This window comes from Haliotis rubra, unplaced genomic scaffold (assembly GCF_003918875.1).
Source record: "Haliotis rubra isolate DU_JTF1 unplaced genomic scaffold, ASM391887v1 Scf1514, whole genome shotgun sequence".
Taxonomy (NCBI): domain Eukaryota; kingdom Metazoa; phylum Mollusca; class Gastropoda; order Lepetellida; family Haliotidae; genus Haliotis; species Haliotis rubra.
Genome location: NW_025765464.1, coordinates 1 through 25220, shown reverse-complemented (window position 1 = coordinate 25220; position 25220 = coordinate 1). Strand labels below are relative to the sequence as shown.

Here is a 25220-nt window from a genome sequence, read left to right as displayed (position 1 = left end):
AGCCTTTTCTCCAGCTGGCTTGTGGCTGTGTCGCTAGCTACATCACTTGGAGGCACAATGCTACTCCCATCATCCCTTGAAACATTAGCACCAAATTGAGGAGAAGTAGATGAGTCTCGAGCCGGGTCCATAAGTTCTAAGCTATGCAAGGTGTGCATGGCAAGCCCTTCTGGCTTGTGGCTGTGTCGCTAGCTACATCACTTGCAATGCTACTCCCATCATCCCTTGAAACATTAGCACCAAATTGAGGAGAAGTAGATGAGTCTCTCCATAAGTTCTAAGCTATGCTGGCTTGTGGCTTGTGTCGTGTCGCTAGCTACATCACTTGGAGGTACAATGCTACTCCCATCATCCCTTGAAACATTAGCACCAAATTGAGGAGAAGTAGATGAGTCTCGAGCCGGGTCCATAAGTTCTAAGCTATGCAAGGTGTGCATGGCAAGCCTTTTCTCCAGCTGGCTTGTGGCTGTGTCGCTAGCTACATCACTTGGAGGCACAATGCTACTCCCATCATCCCTTGAAACATAAGCACCAAATTGAGGAGAAGTAGATGAGTCTCGAGCCGGGTCCATAAGTTCTAAGCTATGCAAGGTGTGCATGGCAAGCCTTTTCTCCAGACGGCTTGTGGCTGTGTCGCTAGCTACATCACTTGGAGGCACAATGCTACTCCCATCATCCCTTGAAACATAAGCACCTAAGTTCGAAGGTTTAGATGTGTCCACAGTTGGTTCCACTTGATCTAAGCTGCGCAAGGTGAGAACAGCAAACCTATCCTCCAGGTGGCTTGTAGAAATGTCGCTAGTTACATCACTTGGAGGCAACATGCTGCCTCCATCTTTCCACGAAAGCTTAGCACCAAACTCAGGAGAAGTAGATGAGACCACAGTCGGGTCCATATGCTCAAAACTACGATTGGTGAGAACAGCAAGTCTTTTCTCCAGTTGACTTGTAGCATTGTCGCTAGTTACATCACTTGGGGGCAGAATGCCTCTTACCTCGTCCGCATGCAAGGCAGAACAGTCACGAGTTTTACCGGGTTCTTCCGATGTAGAACTGTCACGTATGATATCCAGATTTTGACCTTCGTTCTCTATTTTTAACTTTGATTCGTGTGCAAGATAACGTTGACCATAGCGAGATTGATCATTTTGAACTACTCTCAAACATTCGGTTTGATGAGGGTCAAGTGTGTTGAATCTTGGTAGAGCATTTCCGCTAGCCTGTGACACAGAACAAAAATTGTCACCAAGGTCTGCACCTCCCGCTTCTTGGATCTGTTCTGAAACGAACCATTGCGGGTTAGCTTTTTCATATTTCTTTGACTTTGTAATTAGCTCTTGAAGTTTATTGAAATCAGATATATTTTTCAGAGAAGCGTGGGCATTCTTTTCAGCATCTTCTCCAGACTGCATCCCATGGATATGATCTAATAGCGGAGGCAATTGTTCCGGCATTTGATACTCCACTGCAGGATTAATATCCTTGATGAAGAACTGCTCTTCTGTATAAGAAAAATGGATAAACAGAAAGCGCTGAAAATATGCACCATCCGTCTTTTTGGCATGCATGTGAGATATGGCTGTGTTGAATACACTCTGTTCAGTAGTATCTCGGCTCCTTGCTTCATATGTCTCAAATGCGATTCTTGAATTGATAACAATGATGAAGTCTGATTCATCCATATGCTCAAGTACCCATGCTTCAGCATTTTCCTCTTGCAATTTCCCCTTCTCCCAAGGTAGGTAGGATACACTGCATCCACAAGAGTTGTGCAGGAACAGTGCGAACTCCGAAACGACTTTCGTGTGGTACTGGTGATCTTCAGTATTCAGTAGTATAACCTTCTTTCCTGAAATTGATAGTAAAAGTTTCTTACCTGATTTTGTTGTTAAACCTTACTTATATGCTGAATGTTTTCCTCTTTTGGGTCATTTCCACATTTTATTTACTTCTTCCTGATTACAAAGTATGTTCCCTCTTACAATGTTTTTGTTATCAGAAGGTAAATTAAAACACATTGTGCATCCAGGATTTTTTAAAAAAGCATTTTAACCTATAGACCCACGGAAAACTCAATAATTGTATAAATATTGATATAAAATAATCGAACAACATGATTTACGTTAATATGTAAGTATTCTATCTTTAAATACAATTAATACATTTTAACAAAATCAATTCTTGTATAGTTACTTCTGTAAAACCGTTTCGCAAGTTTTAAAACACAATAGACATATGGCATGAGCATGGTTTGTGTGTATATATCTTTGGTGAGGTGAGGTGAAATTGGGTTTAACGTCGTGCTTGAGAATATTTCGCTCATATGACGACGTGCATGCGTGTGTATTTGTATGTGCGGCTGCTTGTACTAGCCCAGACTTAAGCTGCTTTTATGGTGCTACCCCACTGAGATACCATGCCGCAGTGAAGCAGGAATACCCCACTTAGACACATTATACTGACTCCGAGCCGACCAGTCCTTGTTGTACCCTGCCGAGCGCCAGTCAGGGACCAATAAGTACCATATTGTAACGCATTTTGGTATGACGTGGTCGGGGATCGAACCCGAGACCTTCCGCTCTCCGGGCGGACGCTCTAACCACTACACCACGGAGGCGGTTATCTTTCTTTTGAAGATGTTACCTTGATTATTATTTCGATTCTGCCATTGTTCCAGAAGACGTTGTCCGTCTCGAACTGGATAAAAAACAAATGATAATGTTAGAGCATAGGATGTTGAAGAGCCAAAACTGGGAACAACATGGTAACGTGTACACAGTTTTGGAACCTAAACGCAGCAAGCGTTGTAAGCGTTTCATGTTGATGACGTGTGCTTTCCTGAATGTTTATGTGGATTAAGGGGAACGGTTGGTCAGGCTCGCTGACTTGTTTAACCCATGCAATTGTATCCGAATTGCGTAGATCGATGGTCATAGTGTCTGTCACTGGATTGTCTGGTCCACTTGTCTCAGTGCGGCGTTAAAAACCAAACTAACTTTAGAATCACATGATCAAAACCCAAAAAATTATTTCTGTGTATATCTGGAAGAGTAACTTGAGTAATTTCGTGCAACTGAGATTAATTCTTCAAAGGCTTTGGAATATGTTACGTCACCAAATAATATTCCCATTCTATTTGAAACTTATATTCAACTTACTTACTTATATTCAACCCGCTGATAATATATAAACAATATCTAAACATGTACAGTCGACCTAAGTAAACTCTTCATGTTTTACCTCGAGGCAACAGTACTGTCAACATATTTACGTTCTGTAGAACAGTGTTTGACAGAAATTAATGAAACACAGTTGCATTTACTTTAGATCTTCAAATATATGTTAAAGGGTGCATTGTTGGAAAAGACGATGTAGGAAAAAGATATATTAATACATAAATGCATATCTTGGCGAGTTTGAAAGCAACATGACCCACCTTTAAGGTAACGATTTATCCGTAAAGCTCCCAGTATGACCAACACTATGACTCCCATAACAACACCGAATACAGGTCCTACTATGCTGGCAACACGGTCCACTGGAACAGCAGGAACAACTGGGACAACGGTTGTGTTGGTGGTGGTTGCACTTTGGACTACAACAAAACAACGGAATCGTAAAGAAGGACGCTTTTTACGGATAACATCGTTATTAAGCAAATGATTCACCACATTATGCACACGGAGAAATATATACATGAAGGGTTTCTGAGTTTATACAATTGAAGTGATAGATGTACAGTATGTTGACATAATGAAACTTGTTATGATAAGTATGCATGCACATATTAATGCATATATATCATTATCTTGATAAAGTTTATGATAATCTGCAAAGATGATGTGGAAAACCATGCAGATGATTATGAAGACACGATGACAACCTAAATGAGTACTGCAATTGAAAATCATTTTTGATAATATCAGCTTCATTACAATGAAGTATGATGTATTATACAATTAATGTTAATTACACTAGTGGTTGTAATAAAACATCTAACAAGGAAAGAGATGTGGTCTTGTTGAAATTAGTATTCTAATATTCAAAGCAAGAATAAAGAGCTAATATATTATTTACATATATTATGAAATATTATTTACAATTACAATGTTATGTTACTCAGAACACTCACCAACAGTAAATATAGTAGTAAGCGTGTCGAGACAGCCCTGGCACATCCTGTTACCATTAGCAACAGAAGCATAACACAAACACTTGCTGTCATCCATGCTGTAAGGATCTACTGGTTGTATCTGACAAGTAAAAGGAGCTTTGCTTTGATATCTCCGGTGCTAACTAGTGTGCTGTGTCGACATTCTAAATGTTACCATTACATGCTGATGCATTATGCTTTCATGTTTCCTGAAGTGAGCTGATATTCCAGAATTACAGACAAATTAACAAATTAAAACAAACCTAGAACCAAATGTCAGAATAATGCACACTTTATATTATTCATTATCATTTTCGAATGACCGAATATCGGCTTCGTCACATATATTTCATTCTCACACACTGCTCACTCATTCTGACAAACGTGCTTGACCACGAACATCTTGTTGGATATATGGTCATACAACAGCTCAAGGGTTAGATTTGTCTCAGCAAATTCAGAAAAAGATTCAGCAAATGGTATTCATACATACATGCACAGTGTATTCTCCAGCTGAAATATTGCTGAAGAAAGCAAGAACTGCGGTGTCGTTTTGTGAAGGAGGCTGCACAATCTGAAATGAAGAAACCTCAGTAAACGCCCGCGGTACATTGTCATTGTTGGGATCGTGGGAGACGCTGTTAAACGTGGTTCTGATTTCCAACATCCTACCATAAACATTGGGTTCATAAACATTGGCCACAATCTCATACTTATCTAGCATTGCCCCGTTCACTGAGCAATTAGGTTGAACTGCACGTTTTTAATATACCGTGTAGCATCCCACTATATAGTTGACTGGAAAGCAATCCGAATGAACCCACCGATTCTGAAATTCTGTAACCAACTCCCCCATTGACAAATCTGTTGTAACTTAATATGTACAATTATTGTACGTGTAGTGCTACTGATGCAATGACACTGTCTGATAAAACAAATCACCTCTTTGATAATTGCTACTTTCACATATCATTATACGATTAACGGTGAGTCTCAATTCCATAGTCATAAAACATTTAACTCATCGAAGCATAAAACATTGTATAAAAAATCTTCTTATGATATTTCATGATAATCTTTGACTTATGATATGTGATCTGTGATTTATTCAGTATACCCTATTGCGCGACCCTATTTCAGTTTCGGGAATAAAATAGTATATTTATCCTTTATGCATCGTTTATCGTGTAACATTCCATCAGCAAATCGGGCGCTGGTGAAGTTGTTGCTTTTGCTGGGTCAATTAAAGTTTGACTACGTAAAGATGATAAACTACTGAATAACTCACTCTGTCCTGACACTTGTAAACTGATGTTAACGATACGTGGCAGGTAGCTATGGCATTAAGACTGTCGCCAGTTGGAACCAGCATCACTGTGTATTGGCTGAAGTAATATCTGGCAGGTGCTAGGCTGAACCTTGCCTCGATAGTTGCAGGTGCAGTGAAGTTCACCTGATCATAGGATATAAATGGCGCCCAGTTACTTGCGGATATGTCCGATCCCTCTGAAACAGATACGAATTGTTACCTATACCACGCTGTATCTAATTAAATTGGTAAAAGTGAACAAAAGCGAGAAATGTTGAGATAACGTTCATATCAACAGCTTATGCTGTCAATCCAGAAGCATAATAATAGCAGTGGTGCCAAAGAATACCCTTGCAGGCAGTGTTGCTATCTCAAATCAGATAGCATGTGTGAAATCATATGTAGGCATTTCTAGTTTGATATGGACAAGTTAAATTCCTTACTTTGGAAAGGCTGCAGTGTGAAGAACTTGGTCAGTCTGACATCTGGTAAGTGACGTGGAAGAGATGTTAGATCCAACTGATACAGCAGGTGTGACCCGCCAGAGAATCCAACCAGTTTCTTCTGAAACGTCAGCTGTAAGACACGGCTTCATAAAGAGGAACGGTTTCTGGGTTATGTTTATATTTTCATATCAGGACCTACAATGCAGATTAGGGATTAAGATATTCTTTCGAAAAGTTTCTCCAAAACTTAATCTGGGAAGTGTCGGTCTTATTGGGCTTAAAAATAAAGTTCAACAAAGTAGGGCTGGCTATCAATATGGATCATAGGGATCGTTAACACAATATGGTTATCGATAAATACCGGATAAGCAACTTTGATAAAAAATGCTAAACTAATCATAGTCTTATGATCCTTGATGTGTCAGCTCCACGGTATTGTAGTATGTACGGATTTCACCAATACTACGAGAGGAGATACTAGGGATTGACTTCTGATTGAAAAGCCAGAGAAAGGCTGTCTTTGTCTAATTTCTTTTCCTGGACAAGTTGGGAACTGAAGTCCATGTGCACAGGCATCTTTTGCGGACGTACCTCCTCATCGCTTGCAGTGAACCTTGTGGAAGAAAAATCAAGTATTCTGCAGAGAAATGTAGAGTCGTTGTTTACACTGTCGTACTTCCGTATTTCAAGAAGGAACCCTTTGAGGTTGTCAGTCCTAGAGTCTGAAACACGATGAATATAAGAACTCGTATGGCATCAAGCATAGGTGATGGGTGCAAGGCTTACTCTGTGTGACTCTCGTATATCAAGTTTATATAAGACTCCATATCATAACATCATCAACTCGATGCCATCGAAACAACAACGAGATATCCACCGTTCGAGACAATAAGAGTCTTCTATTGTTCAATACAGATCGAACTGGCGCATCGACGACGAGCACCTTACGCCATCTAAACCAAATACGGAATTTGACATAGTGCTTGTTGTGTACACTTCTTCATCATTTATGACACACGTCTTCTGTCTATGAATATATTTCCAGGGTTTTGACTGAGGAAATTATGTAATCATTAAAGTATATCAATATTAAACTGACACAGATATGTCCAAAACATGATAATTACACGTGACAGTTACAAAATCCACCCAAAACACTGGACACAAGAGATTATAGCGTCCTTATGCCTCTGACTCTGACTTATGCCGGCAAATGGTAATATGTCAAAGAGTGAGTGAGTGAGTTTAGTTTTACGCCGCACTCAGCAATATTCCAGCTATATGGCGGCGGTCTGTAAATAATCGAGTCTGGACCAGACAATCCAGTGATCAACATCATGAGCATCGATCTGCGCAATTGAAAACCGATGACATGTGTCAACCAACTCAGCGAGCCTGACCACCCGGTCCCGTTAGTCGTATCTTACGACAAGCATAACCGCCTTTTGTGGCAAGCATGGGTTGCTGAAGACCTATTCTACCCCGGATCTTCACGGGTCTTATATCAAAGAGTAGATGAATCCAGTGTTGTAGCTGGAGAAACATCGATAACTAAAGGAACCTTGCAATGGTTCCTAAATAGGCATTATTGAGCACATCATACACAAATATATTTATAAAGAGCATGGAAGTCATCAGAACACATATTTGGCGAAAACTTGAAAATGTATTCTGGCAAATGCGAAGAATATCACAAATGCCTTAGTTTTAGATTTGTATCTGTATGAAATTCATATATTGATAAAATAGAATTCTCACGGATGGCACAAGTTCAATATTATTAAAAGATCGTAGTTCTCGCTATCAATAACAAAAGTCTAAGGACATTCCATGAAGGGCCAAAATCTGAACGATCTATCAAACGACCTGTCAGCGAGTCGCTTACTAGATCGGGAAGGTGATATGTTCCTGATTGTATTACGCCGCTTTTAGACCAGATTCCTCAAAACCATTGTTCATGGGGAATCGAACCCGGATCTCAACGTGACGCATAACGAATTGTAGAGTCTAGAAAATGAACACTTCCGAAAAACCATTATGTTTGTTTCGCATACGAATTGAAGAAAAAGATAAAGAAGCAAAGAATTATGGATGTCAACTTCTTTGTGTGAACATTCACAATAAAGAAGTTGACATCCATAATTCTTGCTTTCTGATGTATTCCACTTCTAAAAGCCCTTCAAACATTCGGAGTAAGATTGTAAATATGTATTGATAACCAAATTACCGTTATTCGCTGTTGACCATGTTATGATAATCTGAGGACAGCTGTTGTTTTTTGGGTCTCTGATAAGGGCTCCCCTCACTGACAACGATGATGGTGGAATTGCCGAATTGTTGCCTTCTAGATGCGGAGGGAGACTGCCGTTGCATCCTGTACAACAATGAAGCAAGAGTACACATAAGGATGCAATTACCTGCATGAAGTATTTAGTGTTATATCTGGACTACGCTTCGTTGCAGATTCTAGTATTTCGAAGGGGTTCAATCCCCGTCTTCCATGCCATCCCACATTCTGAAAACCAGGCTAAAGAAATAGCCAACAAACATTCTACAATCCTCATCCACTCAGCCACTGACTTGTTCACAGAACTGGAAGCCGGACAACTGGTATTCAAGATCAGGTGCATTCACGTGTACAGTCCGTTTTGGCTCAAAAGCGGACCGATGAATTGCAATCTAACTCGAAAACTAATAAACATAACATCCCCACTCAAATGCAGAATAATAAAGGACAGCCAGGTTTGTTCGAGAAGCACACGTTCACAGACAAAGTTATTTATTCATAAACCCGTACTGTGCCGTCTCCGTCCGTTCTCGAACGCCTGGCTGTCTGATTCTCTGCACTCCTCCCTCGTAACAAATAGTGAACTGTGTCAATATTTTAATGATAGATTGTTAAACAACTTTTTATTTTAGGACAAAATATATGCAAAAACCTCACAGAGTGGGTATGATGTTTTGATTATGATCAGCGTTTCATTGAGTATTTTATGTTTTATTAGTCTTCGAGTTAGATTGCCATTCATCGGTCCGCTTTTGAGCCAAACAGACTATAAGTTGACACGGCTCCCGTATCCGAGAGGTATGAATACAGAACAGCTTGCATTGTGTTGCAATTCACTTCAAACACGACTTAACATGCGTTGCCATTTATTCGTTACTCAAGCGTTCTGGCTCTGAAGAGTGTCATCATCTTTCAATCCTTTTGCAATGCTTTTCATTAAGAGATGTGCATTTATTATGAGCCTTGGTATTGTCCGTTAAATATTCGCTGATACATAATGATACAATAACTTAAAGATTCAGATTATTTGGCTTCAGATTAAGCGGCGTCACACCAAATTAACACACACAACCAATCATATATATGTTGCATTGCTGTTCCATGTTCTGTCTGTAACAAAGGCTTTATCACAACAACATTAGGTTATAGGCAGCCTGTCAATAGCCGAGGCAGACAAAGAGCACAGCGATAAATCGACCACATCTCAAACAGTCGTATTGTGGTAACACAAGGTCCTCTGTGGGCAATGTCTACTGACTGGAGTTTGGTTTTACGCCGCTTTAGCAATATTCCAGCAACATCACGGCGGGGACACCAGAAATGGTCTTCAGACATTGCACCCATGTGGAGATTCGAACCCGGGTCTTCGGCGTGACGAGCCAACGCTTTAACCATTAGGCTACCCCACCGCCCCAATGTCGATGATTCATTCTACCTATTGCTGGGAGTAAATTGGGATCCGTGGCGACAACTAAGTCCTACATGGAGTGCTCTGTGCATGTTCAATGCACCTAAATTACTGAAAGGCTGACTTAGTGTTCATATGAATACCACAATAACAGCTTATATGATTAGACTCAGTCACTGTTATAAGATAAGGCTTATCAGAAGGAACTTACGCTCAGTGTTCCATATGGTGATATATAGAAACACCAATGTGCAGGGTGAAGAGGGCTAAATTTTGGCATATTTAAAGGGGATGCAAATTTATTCTTCACTTCACAATGCCATTGCAATGGAACAAATATAATAATGGTTTCCACAATAACAGCTCATATGATTAGACTAGTCACTGTTATAAGATAAGGCTTATCAGAAGGAACTTACGCTCAGTGTTCCATAAGGTGCAGTCAAAGGAGGTCTCTACAACACAATGGAGAAAAAGGATGTTTCATTTTAAAATCAAATACAAAATTTGTACAAACTATACGTGTCCACCCACTAACACTAAAAAAAGATGTAGTATCATTAGTGCAAAACTGGCGTATGCTTTTCTGTCCGGACCGACCAATCAATCGTTTGTGTGGTTCACAAAAGAGTAATGGCTAATAGGTTATAAGCTAAATTCTGCATGTTCAGCTTACACCATCATTGACTGCTGCCTAAATATTTACAAACACATCGAGAAAATGTCATAACATACAAAATGTTCTTTTCATCATTAAATTCAGTTTGATATACATTTGTACTAAGAGAAATTCATGGGAGATGAAATCCAAGACTGTTCTCTTCATTTTATATAATCACCCAAAATTAAGATTTAATCCAACTCGTCATATAGAATATAGAAGAGTAATCAAATTTGCATACCGGTTTACCCCATACGGCAAGCGGTTGAGGGGATAATCTCGAGAGCAGTTTCCACGGACAGCAATTTCACCGTTCGAAGTTATAGCATGTACTGAAATATGTCAACCAAGTTTGTCATGTTATACGGCGAGAATGCGTGATTTATGAAAACACGCAATAAACTGAACAATTAGATTTCAATCTGCTTTTATAGTCAGTTTGGTTTCAGATTAAGACTGGATGATATTTGAGTTCGATATACATGAACTGATGGATTGTTCCATGTACTTACCTTGTGAAGAAGGAACAGGCAGAGTCTCTGTTTTTGTGTATTCCGTACTTGAGACTAGAACTGTAGAAAACGATGCATGTTAATTTTTTAATAATCCATCAATTCTCAGTGAATATCAGAAGAAAATCAAAGTAGTTCTGAACAGTGTTTGCAATACTTTCATGTGCCAGTTGGCCATCAGGGCCTGCTGCCGCCTGCAGACTTTCAAATCTATAGGCCCGGAATGAAATCTGCAGGCCCATGTTGTTGAAGTCGAATCAATAAACACAAATTAGACTATTCTGTACATAGTTTCACACTGTTTCGACAAAATCAATTAGCGCTGGGACAATTTTTTATCCGTTAAAGACTGGTGTTGACATTCCTAGGTGCAAAGCGCTGAAATACCAGGAATTGAAACATGGATGGTTTCCGAGCGTTAATAAAGAAAAAACAATTATGGGAATAATTAAAGTTAAAAAAAAATGACATAATTTACTCAAGGCCACAAGGGCCTGCAAATATTTGAAATTGCTGGCCCGACACAATAATAACCGGCACCGGGCCTCCGGGCCTGATTCAGAAGGCTGGTTCTATGAATATTCCATACCTTTGAGGTAGACGTAGATAGCCCCGATGACGTTGTTGTATTTGTGGCATTGGTTGTAGAAACTGGAATGACACAAAGGCGATTGATGTCATTGGGGCGATTGAGGAATGGGAATTGAATCAGCGATCAGCGGATCTTAAAACGGAAAAGGGTAGGCAACTCTGTACAGTGATTTTCTTTGTGTACACCTCTAGGTGGACCAACACATCGATTTCGGTGTTTACACAATCAATACTTTACCCCGTCGGTGAAGATTGCCACTTAATGCCTCATCACAGTTAGTACAACAAAAGAATAAAATGCTCATGTTGTTCAAAATAGACCCCGAGAGAGACCACGATAACCGAAGCAATAAAGGAAGTTTGCAAGTGCTTATGAATTAAACATGTATTCCCTATCTAGCACTGTAGCCATATTTGATTCTAGCTACCGTCCGTGTTGGCGGAAGGACACAGACAACATAATGATCTTGGTTAAATCGGTGTGATAATAGCAACATACGTTTACATGCAATACGATTATATTTCGTTAAACCTTGTGTCATAGTCAAGGTTGACAGGGAAAGGGTTGAAGTAGAAGTGAGACTTCTGACCGAGGCTAGAAAACTAGCCATTAATTGATTATTCTTACATCGTCAATAAATTCCCGAAAAATCAAGTTATTAAAAAAAAAGAACAAAAGTTATAAGCGGGTTCCTGTGTCATATAGCCGATCATTATGTGGCTATCATATCACCTAGCACAGACAGGGTGGCCCAGTAGTTAAACCTTGCCCTTCAGGAGTTTCACAAGTCTATGTTACTGGAATTATGCTGAATGCAGCTCAAACATATACTCACGCACTCGAGAACCGATGACATGGATTGCAAGTTTGGCGTCACTAGATTGTTTGGTCAAGTTGATTACTTACAATACCTCGTGACAGGTATATTCCAGCATTATTGCACAATGTGGTCATGTTTCTTTTAAATTTCGAATATGAGGTGCATACAAAAAATTCATTATGGACAAGGTTGGTTGATGCAGTACATTAACAGCAAGAGTAATGATATACATGAACTGATGGATTGTTCCATGTCCTTACCTTGTGAAGAAGGAACAGGCAGAGTCTCTGATTTTGTGTATTCCGTACTTGAGACTAGAACTGTAGAAAACGATGCATGTTAATTTTTAATAATCCATCAATTCTCAGTGAATATCAGAAGAAAATCAAAGTAGTTCTGAACAGTGTTTGCAATACTTTCATGTGCCAGTTGGCCATCAGGGCCTGCTGCCGCCTGCAGACTTTCAAGTCTATAGGCCCGGAATGAAATCTGCAGGCCCATGTTGTTGAAGTCAAATCAATAAACACAAATTAGACTATACTGTACATAGTTTCACACTGTTTCGACAAAATCAATTAGCGCTGAGACAAGTTTTTATCCGTTAAAGACTGGTGTTGACATTCCCAGGCGCAAAGCTGAAATACCAGGAATTGAAACATGGATGGTTTCCGAGCGTTAATAAAGAAAACAATTATGGGAATAATTAAAGTTAAAAAAATGACATAATTGACTCAAGGCCACAAGGGCCTGCAAATATTTGAAATTGCTGGCCCGACACAATAATAACCGGCGCCGGGCCTCCGGGCCTGCCGATTCAGAAGGCTGGTTCTGAATATTCCATACCTTTTGAGGTAGACGTAGATAGCCCTGATGACGTTGTTGTATTTGTGGCATTGGTTGTAGAAACTGGAATGACACAAAAGGCGATTGATGTCATTGGGGCGATTGAGGAATGGGAATTCGAATCAGCGATCAGCGGATCTTAAAACGGAAAGGGTAGGCAACTCTGTACAGTGATTTTTCTTTGCGTACACCTCAGGTGGACCAACACATCGATTTCGGTGTTTACACAATCAATACTTTACCCGTCGGTGAAGATTGCCACTTAATGCCTCATCACAGTTAGTACAACAAAAAGAATAAAATGCTCATGTTGTTCAAAATAGACCCGAGAGAGACCACGATAACCGAAGCAATAAAGGAAGTTTGCAAGTGCTTATGAATTAAACATGTATTCCCTATCTAGCACTGTAGCCATATTTGATTCTAGTTACCGTCCGTGTTGGCGGAAGGACACAGACAACATAATGATCTTGGTTAAATCGGTGTGATAATAGCAACATACGTTTACATGCAATACGATTATATTTCGTTAAACCTTGTGTCGTAGTCAAGGTTGACAGGGAAAGGGTTGAAGTAGAAGTGAGACCTCTGACCGAGGCTAGAAAACTAGCCATTAATTGATTATTCTTACATCGTCAATAAATTCCCGAAAAATCAAGTTATTAAAAAGAACAAAAGTTATAAGCGGGTTCCTGTGTCATATAGCCGATCATTATGTGGCTATCATATCACCTAGCACAGACAGGGTGGCCCAGTAGTTAAAACCTTGCCCTTCAGGAGTTTCACAAGTCTATGTTACTGGAATTATGCTGAATGCAGCTCAAACATATACTCACGCACTCGAGAACCGATGACATGGATTGCAAGTTTGGCGTCACTAGATTGTTTGGTCAAGTTGATTACTTACAATACCTCGTGACAGGTATATTCCAGCATTATTGCACAATGTGGTCATGTTTCTTTTAAATTTCGAATATGAGGTGCATACAAAAATTCATTATGGACAAGGTTGGTTGATGCAGTACATTAACAGCAAGAGTACGATATACATGAACTGATGGATTGTTCCATGTCCTTACCTTGTGAAGAAGGAACAGGCAGAGTCTCTGATTTTGTGTATTCCGTACTTGAGACTAGAACTGTAGAAAACGATGCATGTTAATTTTTAATAATCCATCAATTCTCAGTGAATATCAGAAGAAAATCAAAGTAGTTCTGAACAGTGTTTGCAATACTTTCATGTGCCAGTTGGCCATCAGGGCCTGCTGCCGCCTGCAGACTTTCAAATCTATAGGCCCGGAATGAAATCTGCAGGGCCCATGTTGTTGAAGTCAAATCAATAAACACAAATTAGACTATACTGTACACAGTTTCACACTGTTTCGACAAAATCAATTAGCACTGAGACAAGTTTTTATCCGTTAAAGACTGGTGTTGACATTCCTAGGCGCAAAGCTGAAATACCAGGAATTGAAACATGGATGGTTCCGAGCGTTAATAAAGAAAACAATTATGGGAATAATTAAAGTTGAAAAAAAAGACATAATTGACTCAAGGCCACAAGGGCCTGCAAATATTTGAAATTGCCGGCCCGACACAATAACAACCGGCACCGGGCCTCCGGCCCGCGATTCAGAAGGCTGGTTCTGAATATTCCATACCTTTGAGGTAGACGTAGATAGCCCCGATGACGTTGTTGTATTTGTGGCATTGGTTGTTGAAACTGGAATGACACAAAAGGCGATTGATGTCATTGGGGCGATTGAGGAATGGGAATTCGAATCAGCGATCAGCGGATCTTAAAACGGACAGGGTAGGCAACTCTGTACAGTGATTTGCTTTGCGTACACCTCAGGTGGACCAACACATCGATTTCGGTGTTTACACAATCAATACTTTACCCCGTCGGTGAAGATTGCCATTTAATGCCTTATCAAAGTGAGTACAACAAAATAAAAATGCTCATGTTGTTCAACAAAGAGCCCGAGAGAGACCACGATAACCGAAGCAATAAAGGAAGTTTGCAAGTGCATATAAATTAAACATGTATTCCCTATCTAGCACTGTAGCCATATTTGATTCTAGCTACCGTCTGTGTTGGCGGAAGGACACAGACAACATAATGATCTTGGTTAAATCGGTGTGATAATAGCAACATACGTTTACATGCGATATGGTTATAATTCGTTAAACCTTGTGTCGTAGTCAAGGTTGACAGGGAAAGGGTTGAGGTAGAAGTGAGACCTTCTGACCGAGGCTAGAAAACTAGCCATTATTTGATTGTTCTTACATCGTCAATAAATTCCCGAAAATCAAGTTATTAAAAAAAAGAACAAAAGTTATAAGTGGGTTCCTGTGTCATATAGCCGATCATTATGTGGCTATCATATCACCTAGCACAGACAGGGTGGCCCAGTAGTTAAAACCTTGCCCTTCTGGAGTTTCACAAGTCTATGTTACTGGAATAATGCTGAATGCATCTCAAACATATACTCACGCACTCGAGAACCGATGACATGGATTGCAAGTTTGGCGTCACTAGATTGTTTGGTCAAGTTGATTACTTACAATACCTCGTGACAGGTATATTCCAGCATTATTGCATAATGTGGTCATGTTTCTTTCTAAATTTCTAATATGAGGTGCATTCAAAAATTCATTATGGACAAGGTTGGTTGATGCAGTACACTAACAGCAAGAGCATTTGTTAATATATCATATCATGTATAAATGTATAACCTCTACTATTATGGAACGAAAAGAGAGAAGACTAGCATTTCGTAGCATCTGTATCTTGTTCAGTGGTAGGCAATTGCAGGATGTGGCAGATGGGATGTATATCTTGAAGTCGGGGTAATTCACAAATTGCATGCGCATTCAGCTGCATACGGTAAGAATTATTATAGTTTACTGAGAAAAAATCCGTTGTGACGGCACCTGTTTCAGTAGTCGTTGTTGCCACCGGTAACGTCGTCGTGTTGTTGATGTCTGTATTGGCAACTGAAATAAAGATGCATAAAAGCTCATTTTTTATTATGTGCATTTGGCTGACTGATGATTCGCTTTTACGAAAGAGGTAGTTCGTAAAAAGAGAGATGACACCTCAGTAAGTATGTTTGAATTTTCAACAGTAACATTTTGGTCGACCCGACAATTGTGATTACATATTTTCGCCACCAAACGTTTGATAGCGTTCTCCTTAGAGCTACATTTCAGTCAGCAACAGCATTTTTTGAGAGACAAACATATTTCATTTATGTTCATTCACACGGTATACATGTAACCTTACCAACAGTAAACACAGCAGAAGATGTATCGAGACAAAACTGACATTGTCTCACGTCATTAGCCGCGGAATGGCATAAACACCGGTCGTCATCCTGTCTATAGGGATCTTCAGGCTGTATCTGAAAAGAGGGAGCAAATATGTCATCCTCGTTCTCATGCTTATCATCATATGTCTTCGCCCCAGTGCTCATCATCGTCCTCGCCCTCGTCATCGTCACCACCATCAACCGTCACCCGTCCACGTCCTTGTCATCAACGACAACACAATATCACCAGTGAGTATCATCGACCTCTAAATACACATTTTGGTAATTGTAACTGCAGTTATTCATGACTGTTTTAATACATACATGAATGGTGTATTGTCCAGCTGCAATATCACTGAAGGATGCCAAGACTGTCGACTCATTCTGTGAAGGAGGATCAAATTCCTGGAAATGAAATAACAGTATCATATCTCAGCAAGAGACAAACTGGTTCTATCATCCAAGAAAAAGAAGTATTTACCATATTTGTTTCAAGAGAAACTTTTTACTGTAAACCCTCGAACGCCTTTTGGGCACTAATTGAGCATCCCTCCATGCCGGCCTGTTTCTTTACGCACATGAATGTCTGCTGGAAACCGTCTATTCCCTCCACCTGATTACCCATATGATCTTATAAGAGTGATAAGGTCTCTTGTATTCATATTTAGATCATAACCATTCTGTGTGGCAACCACCTCTGTTGTGTGACAGGGGGATAAATGCCAACTTTCACTTGATGTCGAGCAGTATTCGAACAGCTCCAGGATTTCTAAGAGCGTCACATGAATCCTGCTTACAAGGTGTCCAGTCAAGAGTACACAAGTCAAGGCCTCAGCAAAGCTTCCCAAAAGGTTTGCAGTAGACAGGTGAATTGTTTTTACAAATTTAATGCATTTGTAACAAAATTATGTCTGATGAAATAAATTGATTATTTTGACTTTAACATTTCTTGTTGTTTGGGGAATGGACAGGTGCAATATGTCTTTTATATGTGCTTATTTATGATAGGTGCCTAAAGTAAGGCATGGCAGGGCACCTTTTCGCGAATACCTGGTACCATCACTATTTGATAGGGATTCAAACATTTTCATAACAGTCGGAATTTTACAAGTGACACTGTTCCTGCCGGGATGTCGTGTGGATGTTTCAGAACGTTTATCTTTACTCATTCTGATCCACTGACAGGTAACGATGTTAAACGTGCAAATATATTTCACAAGTGAAATATGACACCTTGCGCCTGCAAGAGCAAACTGTGATAGAAATCAGTTATATTCTGCTAAAGACATCCATTGTACTAACACAGAGCGATGATCCCATACAGTGTCAGTGAGATACACAACGCAGTCTAGTAATTGTTAGATTTCTTTGAGAAACCATCCATAAATCTCATATCACAATACCGGACGATAGCAAAGGGAAGTCGACGGTAACTTAACGCCAGATCTAACGCTGCTTGAAATGGCATACCCACTGAACCTGAACAGGCATGTCAAACTGCAATAAGGAAGTAAATTTAGTTAAGTTCGATTTGTGGTCATTTTCCTCGAGGAAGAATGCTAGAATAAACCTGTCCGGTTTGGTCACAATACATACACCATTGAAATGTCTTCTTAGAAACGACATATCCAATTGTAATTTCAAATAGATTCCACAACTATCTTTTATACTGCACACAGTTGTAAATGGGCTGACTTGACTGTGTTGAGTATTCCACCACAAGGGATAACTATTTCAAATCACGAACTATGAAGGATCTTTTAAGAATGTCAGTTGTCATTTTAATTATTGCATTTTAAAAGAATTAGATTTGTTAAGTGATTTGTAAATATATATATATTTTATTATTGGTAGTTTAAATTAATAACTGAGATTGTTAGTGGCTGTACCTCAAAGGGGCTGAAGAAGCGTAACATTATTTTCCTCCTGAGAGGGTACGTAAGTCCCAAAACATTTCAAGTCAATTTAAGTGTACCAGGTTTTTAATCTTAGAATTTTTGTGTTTTTTAATAAATGGCAAAATCTCAGCATCAACGCCAGTTTATAATCGTAGTTTAGTTTTCTCACTCACTCATGACGTCAACCCTAGAGATGTGTTCCCCACTGCCATCTTGAAGGGCCTTCTTTTTCATTTTGGTCTAGCTCTTTACAGGAATAATCAGAAATTAGGACTCGCGTCTTTCTGCCAGTCTCGTGAAGATGTCCAAAGATGGTTTCGAGTGTGTATTAGTTAGTCTTCCTGCCTGTACCGAAAGGGTTTGACGTTGTTTCTGAGAACATACCTACTGATATGCCTGCATGTGAGGCCTTCATCAAAGTATTTCAAAGACACTTGGATTTCCTGAAATACAGAACTTGTAACTATAATCTGCCTGTCGAGGTTGGCCGTTGGCTTGTCATAGAGAGAATTTAGGACATGTAAACTGTGTATGTCGCCAGCTATAGCTGATGAATTCCACTATTGAAGCTTTTATGAATGCAGATTCAAATTTATCCCAAATAAATGCATACAGTTCCCTAATATGAAAACGTACACAAAATTGTTGAGTAGTAGAACTATAAAAGATATCAAGACCTTGCACAAATCATCTGTATAATAGACAAGTGCCTTCGAGTGTGTGATTGTATATATGAGTACAGAATTTCTGATGCGGCTCTTATATTTATCTGTACAATGTAACCGCCATCATGTAAAGTACGAATTATTTTTTTTCTCCTGTACCACCGTTTATGGTTCTTTTTGACAATAAATGAATTGATTGATTGATTGATTGATTGATTGGTTAACGGACATTTCCCAATTACCATCTGGTATCTCTTCAGGGCAGAGACACCACGTACCAACAACTCTTAGGAGGGTTCCAACAGCAGACTGTCAAACAGGGCCCAGAAGAGCCATCTTAATGTGTATGAACTTATTTCACTTTCCAAACAAGAACATTCCAACAAAGAAGTGTATATCATGCACTGCAAGGTGGGCAGAAACAGATAAAGAGGCGTCGTGTGGAACATGCTTCAGCAACTTTGCAACAACTTGGTGTGGAATACATGACATGTGACAGAGTTATGGCGTCATATCTCTTCTGTGTCAGTGTGCTGGCTGGCAGTGTTGCTTAGTGATTGGTGACTTTGAAGTGATTGACTTTCAAAAGTTAACTGTTTTAGTTTTAGTGGTTTTGCTTTTTGTCTTAGTTTTTAGTCGTATCTGACGCTTCTGTTACAGTAGCTCCCACATTCACTGGCAAATCCAGGATTGATTGTGAGCCGAGGACTGTCAAAACTGGGACGACTGGTATGCTCACTTTCAAAATTGGGACAACTGGCTAGATCAATTACAGAAATGTGAAATTTCACTGTCAACATTGGGACTGTAAAAATCGGGACTGAACCAGTTTGTCATGTCCCGACACGTTATTTTTAACATATTGGTATCGCTAGTAAAACTGAAGTATTGTGCGAGCTTGACAAACAAACAATAAAATGAATTAAATAATAAAAAAATAATAAATATATATATACAACTCACCGTGCCTTGGCAAAAGTAACTAGAATCAATCGAGATAATGCATTTCTCTCTGCATTGAGACTGTCATTCTTCAATACCAGCATCACAGTGTATTGTCTGGCAAAGCCATATGTCGGAAGTGCTAGGCTGAATCTGGCCTCGATAGTTGCAGGTGCAGTGTAGTTCACCTCGTCATAGGATAAAACGGGATCCAGTTCCTTGCAGGTATTACTATTCCCTCTGAAACAGATACGAATTGTTACCTATACCACGCTGTATCTAATTAAATTGGTAAAATGAAATGAACAAAAGAGAGAAATGATGAGATAACGTTCATATTAACAGCTTATGCTGTCAACCCAGAAAACATAATTACTATTCCCACTGGAAACAAATACAATCCAGTGCCTGTGTCACCTTGAGTCTAGGACACCATTTATATGAAAGATATATTAAGACGGTTTTGTTAGTTGTCGGGCATGATATCATTAGTTCAATCAGCTCGTGAATTTGATCAAAGTATATTGACAGGAACACATATGAGGTTTATGCCACAAGATCAACGAGGACTCACTGTGATCCGGGGATGAGTTGGGAATAGATATTCCTGTTAACGTGAAAACACAATTCAACATGACCTTGAGCATAACACTAAACAGTGACAATAGCAATTCAATATTCTTACTGATAATCAGTTCAGAGACCCACTATGATGCTGTATGTTTCTACCAGACCAATAAGACACCCAAGAATGTAATTTGTTTCTTTCATGAACTCTCTATACAGCACTGCTGTTATCATTTTCTTTAAAGGCATGCTGTATGCAACACAGACAGTGACAGTACTTTAAGATCATTCGCCCATGACATCCTGCATGCTGTGCTACTCAATTCATTGTAACTTATACCAAAGGGTTTTTCTGTTCAATTCGGACTCTCGCACTTTGGAGAGCTGCTCTCAAACACTGATAAATCGTGTCACCATTTCTATGTTAGTTCTAGCTTGATGATATGACCCAGGGTTTGATTACATACTTTGAACCGGCTGCAGTGTGAAGAACTTGGTCAGTCTGACATCTGGTGAGAGTGGCGTGGAAGAGATGTTAGATCCAGTTGATGCAGCAGATTGGAACCCCAGAGAATCCGATCAGCTTCTTCTGAAATGTCAACTGAAACATCCGTTAGAAACCGATGTGACACACACAAAAGCTTTAGTCATCTCATAATATATCCAGGTGATGAGATGAATCTGCAAGAGGATATCTTGTGTTTTGGTAATGATCTAAACATGGCTTTTCGAGAATTAATGTATTTCATAGATATACTGAAGAGAAAAACATACATTGTGATGAATGATTGTGAACAGAAATAGCAAGATCGACAACATGGATATTTACCTTGTTGTCTGTTGCAGTAAAAAGAAGAACCAGTTAAATCAAATATCCTGCAGATGGTATGTAAGCTGTTGTCCGTGAGGTTATACGTGTGTGTATATATGGAGAAGGAATCCTTCAAGATGGCCAGTTCCAGCGCCTGAAAAATGCAAGCAGTCAGTTAAAGTTTGATTCGCAGTGAAATGAAAGAGAGAGAGAGAAAGCACGAGAGAGAGAGCGAGAGTAAGACAAAGAGAAGATATATTATATATACTGAACAACAATAGAAACGCACCACCCATATAATACGAAATATCCCCGTCAGACAGAACTGTACCCATGATATCTGAGCATCGTCGGTGCATTTTTAGTATGGTGTGTTTCTAATGTTATTCAGTATATGTATAACGAGAGAGAGAGGGAGAGAGGGAGAGCTCGCAATGGAAGAAGACAAGGACACATTGTGTCGTGACAAATGTCCGACCACCACATATCATCAGACAATAGGAGAGTGATTGATTGAACATTTAGAATAAAATTCTTGTAACTCTGTGGATTTAAAATCAGCGGCATATTCGACAAAACAAACCCCATACCTTCCCATTCCCATTCGATGGTGATCTGAGGACTCCTGTTTTTTTTCGGTCAGGAATGAGCTGTCCACTCACTGACAAGGACGACGGAGGATCTGCTGGGTGAGTCACCCTGGAGATGTTGAGGAATACTGCCCACGCAGCCTATATGAACACAGCAACTGACTGAATGTTGTTTTATGTCGTGGTCGAAAAATCACGGCCAGTACAGTATGTGTGTGGTTTTCAAGAAGCTTTTCAGACAATATTTTAGCCACATGACTGCTTATACACCACAAATGAACTACGCAAAAGCTTATTCATATCGATGTCAAACATGTGACAGCGAACATCATAGATTACCCCTAGTCCATGAGGTGATGTAACTAATCAATACTGGGGCAAAGTTAAGTGTATAAAAATAATAATAATAATAATTCGCCAGTTTCAGTTGGTATTATTGCAAAGAGGAAGCAAAGATGGCAAGTTTAGTTGCTTCCATTAGTTTTTGGCCACTCAGGAATTCTTAGATTAGATTTGGACAACTGATGTGATACAGTCATCATGCTGCAACTGCCTGGATGTACGTAACATGTAATATTAAAGTTGATATTAATAATATTCATGGCACAACAAGTAGTGTATGATTATAAGTATTTAGCGAGTTCTGAAATATGTTTAGTTTTATACGAGTTTTCTATGCAAGTAAAATACAACGATAACATGTTATTGACATATACATCTACAAATAGCCTATCAATTTATTGATGTATTCACACGAATGGTACTGTTATTTTCCAAGAATACGATTGAGTTAGATACTTCGTTGTAATGTTAATACTGTAAAGGGAAAATTCAGCATTCTTCGCTCTTATTGTACAATCAAATTACCACCCGAAACATAATGTACACTGAAATACAACCTGAATATTTATATCCTCGGGAGACGATGTGTGTTAGACTTACGGTTTGTTCCCCACAGTGTACAGTTCAAAGTCAACCCTGCAAGAATTATTTTAATGAGATTAAATGCTGCTGTTGGCAGAAAAGAAAAAACAAAGAAAAATAGAAGGAGTTGTATGAGTTTGCGTGCACTTTGGGAGTGTTGTTACCTACTGAATACCTTAGATAAACATTTCCAAACTATATACATTAGTATGTATGTATGTATGTATGTATGTATGTATGTATGTATGTATGCATGCATGCGTTTTGATTGTGCGTGCGTGCGTGCGTGTGTATTTTCGTCATAATGTTGATCACTGGATTTTTATTATCTACAGTTTTGTAGTTTTTTGTAGACATAAGTGACTTTGCATAGTACCTACACTAGTTAAACATATCTTGAAATGGATTTACATTATAGAACTTCTATCGTAGTATGTACTTTTCCTCCAATTTGACACATAAAGCTGAATACCAAATACAGCCCTCAACATAATAACTTTGATAGGTTACACAAGATATGTCTGCTTTAGGCTCTTTCATATATGTACGAGCACCATCTCAATTGGGCAGGTGCAAACTTAAAATTGGAAATGGGCAACTCTTTAACATGAGTTTCACAAATGATTACTCTACTGCTTCTGTCAAACATGAATCCGTATGCTGCACAATGACATTGAACACTGATCTAAATTAGAATGAACATGACGAAGTAAGCAAACTGCATAGTTAATGTTTACTCCTTATAACATCTACCTTTAATACACCATGCTAATACTGGTACTCTGTAGCAAAGACATAAAACTTAACTTACCGGTTTTCCCCACGCCAGAAACTTTTTTCTGGGGGCCGAGTCCATGAACAATTACATTCATGGAAATTCCATTATATGTAAATGTGACGGGAAGCATGAAAACCACAACACATATCCAAGCAAGAATCATGGTTGTTTCCACAAGGTACCGGAGACAAAGAAATACAGGAAGAGTAACTGAACACCGATTCAGACCAACGTATTTTCAGTTTGACAACTGGGGTGAGCGCAGGGTTGTTATATTACGGCTATACAGTTGTCGGTCTTTTCATTGGGTGACTTTTTGTTCCGTCTGCCGTGCCTTCTTAACTGTATTGAATTGCAGGTAAAATGCGTCCTCAAACTCCATTCACTATCATGATAACCCCTTATGGGTATTTAAAATCCGCTGCATGAATTTGAACATACACTTTGTAGATTGATCTTCCACGCGAGAGAGCAGAATAAGCCCTCATTGTGTGCTGTTGTTTTGTGTTCGTACATAGCCCGGAGACCACACGCCATAGTTATTCAATCACGCACCTAGACACAGTTCAATCGCTGTTGGCCTTCGATGCGACTGTCACATGTCTTCTAAAGCCTAACAGGTTTACAGTTTCATAATATGTCGACAGATCGCCGTTAACCTATTTTTGTATCATTTTGAGATCAAAGCTCAGGTGTATTGTATATTCGTGTAGTAGTTGTTTCAGTGACATGTCCTTACTGTCCTTGTCTTGCACCACCTCATAGCACACAGGTCACAAGATCTTATTCTTGACGTGATTAGCACTGCGATACACATATTTTAAGCGATACCTTAAAATCATTATACTGCAACTTATAAAGCTATGTAATGTCAAAAGTATTTAAAATTAGAAAATCATATACTTGTCATGACCCAGCATGTTTTATTTGTTTTATCTTAAAAATACAGAGTAGTATACAAGCATATGTGAGACACAGATACGCGAAGCTTCTGTTATAGTAAACTGTTGTGGGCCTCGTAGACGTCACGCGTACAATTGGGCTTCTGTAACGCCATATATGGTAAGGGACCGTTCATAACGTATATAGCTACGGAGGTTAATGATTTTTATGGAGAAGCATGTACAATGTGAACAACAACACACACACACCTTGGCACCCCACCCCACCCCCACCCTCAAACACCCGTAAAATCTTATGAACAAAGTAAGTTCAAAATGGTCTGCACAAATTCAAACACGTGTCCATTCTTGTTGCGTGTGTGCAGGTTTTAAGGTGTCAACCGAAATATTTCCCACAACTGGGTTTCCCCATATTAACATGACACAAGATCCTGCTCAGTCTGCGGTATTCACAATGCAGTGCAGGTAAACCTGGTGGTCCACGGTGTCACAAACATTACCCACTAATCACAAAAGGTATCCCTGTCCATTAATCACGTCAAACAAGGAACATCCCACGTCAACATGTCAAACTTTGTAATTATATAGAGTGTTAACGTCATTGTGTAGAAGCGCGAACATACATTCCCAACGTCAAGTCAAGACACGACAATGTGATTTTCAGCATTGTATTCAGCATTCAACCTTTAAGGTCAGAACAGAAGCTTTCAAACAGATCATCATGATAATCGGTGCATTCGGTGCAACGTTTCCAAGCGTTGGTCACATGACTTTATAGCAATACGTAATAACCCCGCA

The 25220-nt window shown here is 39.4% G+C and overlaps 1 protein-coding gene and 4 long non-coding RNA genes across 5 annotated transcripts; 1 reads left to right on the top strand and 4 right to left on the bottom strand.

The window, feature by feature from the left end:
• Positions 1 to 233: 233 nt before the first annotated feature.
• LOC124270408 lies at positions 234 to 6912 on the bottom strand. Its single transcript, XM_046705450.1, has 8 exons — positions 6903 to 6912; positions 6500 to 6630; positions 5906 to 6038; positions 5442 to 5659; positions 4133 to 4253; positions 3437 to 3595; positions 2644 to 2697; positions 234 to 1849 (listed from the first exon to the last, which is right to left on the bottom strand). Exons 1-8 carry the CDS (start codon positions 6910 to 6912, stop codon positions 234 to 236), a joined length of 2442 nt encoding a protein of 813 aa, XP_046561406.1.
• Positions 6913 to 8143: 1231 nt separating this feature from the next.
• LOC124270411 lies at positions 8144 to 10825 on the bottom strand. The gene is made up of 4 exons (XR_006896758.1): positions 10777 to 10825; positions 10506 to 10596; positions 10023 to 10058; positions 8144 to 8282 (listed from the first exon to the last, which is right to left on the bottom strand). It is a non-coding gene; the product is annotated as an uncharacterized LOC124270411 (long non-coding RNA).
• Positions 10826 to 11363: 538 nt separating this feature from the next.
• Positions 11364 to 13107, bottom strand: LOC124270410. Its single transcript, XR_006896757.1, has 3 exons — positions 13032 to 13107; positions 12449 to 12508; positions 11364 to 11427 (listed from the first exon to the last, which is right to left on the bottom strand). It is a non-coding gene; the product is annotated as an uncharacterized LOC124270410 (long non-coding RNA).
• A 3398-nt stretch (positions 13108 to 16505) lies between these two features.
• LOC124270409 lies at positions 16506 to 19849 on the top strand. The gene is made up of 3 exons (XR_006896756.1): positions 16506 to 16594; positions 17014 to 17211; positions 19169 to 19849. It is a non-coding gene; the product is annotated as an uncharacterized LOC124270409 (long non-coding RNA).
• Positions 19850 to 20017: 168 nt separating this feature from the next.
• LOC124270413 lies at positions 20018 to 21376 on the bottom strand. The gene is made up of 3 exons (XR_006896759.1): positions 21247 to 21376; positions 20885 to 21018; positions 20018 to 20090 (listed from the first exon to the last, which is right to left on the bottom strand). It is a non-coding gene; the product is annotated as an uncharacterized LOC124270413 (long non-coding RNA).
• Positions 21377 to 25220: the final 3844 nt, after the last annotated feature.

Bases quoted from the DNA above. Each gene is read 5' to 3' on its own strand.
- LOC124270408 (XM_046705450.1), bottom strand. The intron at 4,254-5,441 runs GTGAGTTATTCA...TTTACTTGTCAG, and splicing joins TTTACAAGTGTCAGGACAGA to ATACAACCAGTAGATCCTTA. The intron at 3,596-4,132 runs GTGAGTGTTCTG...GTTTTGTTGTAG, and splicing joins TACTACTATATTTACTGTTG to TCCAAAGTGCAACCACCACC.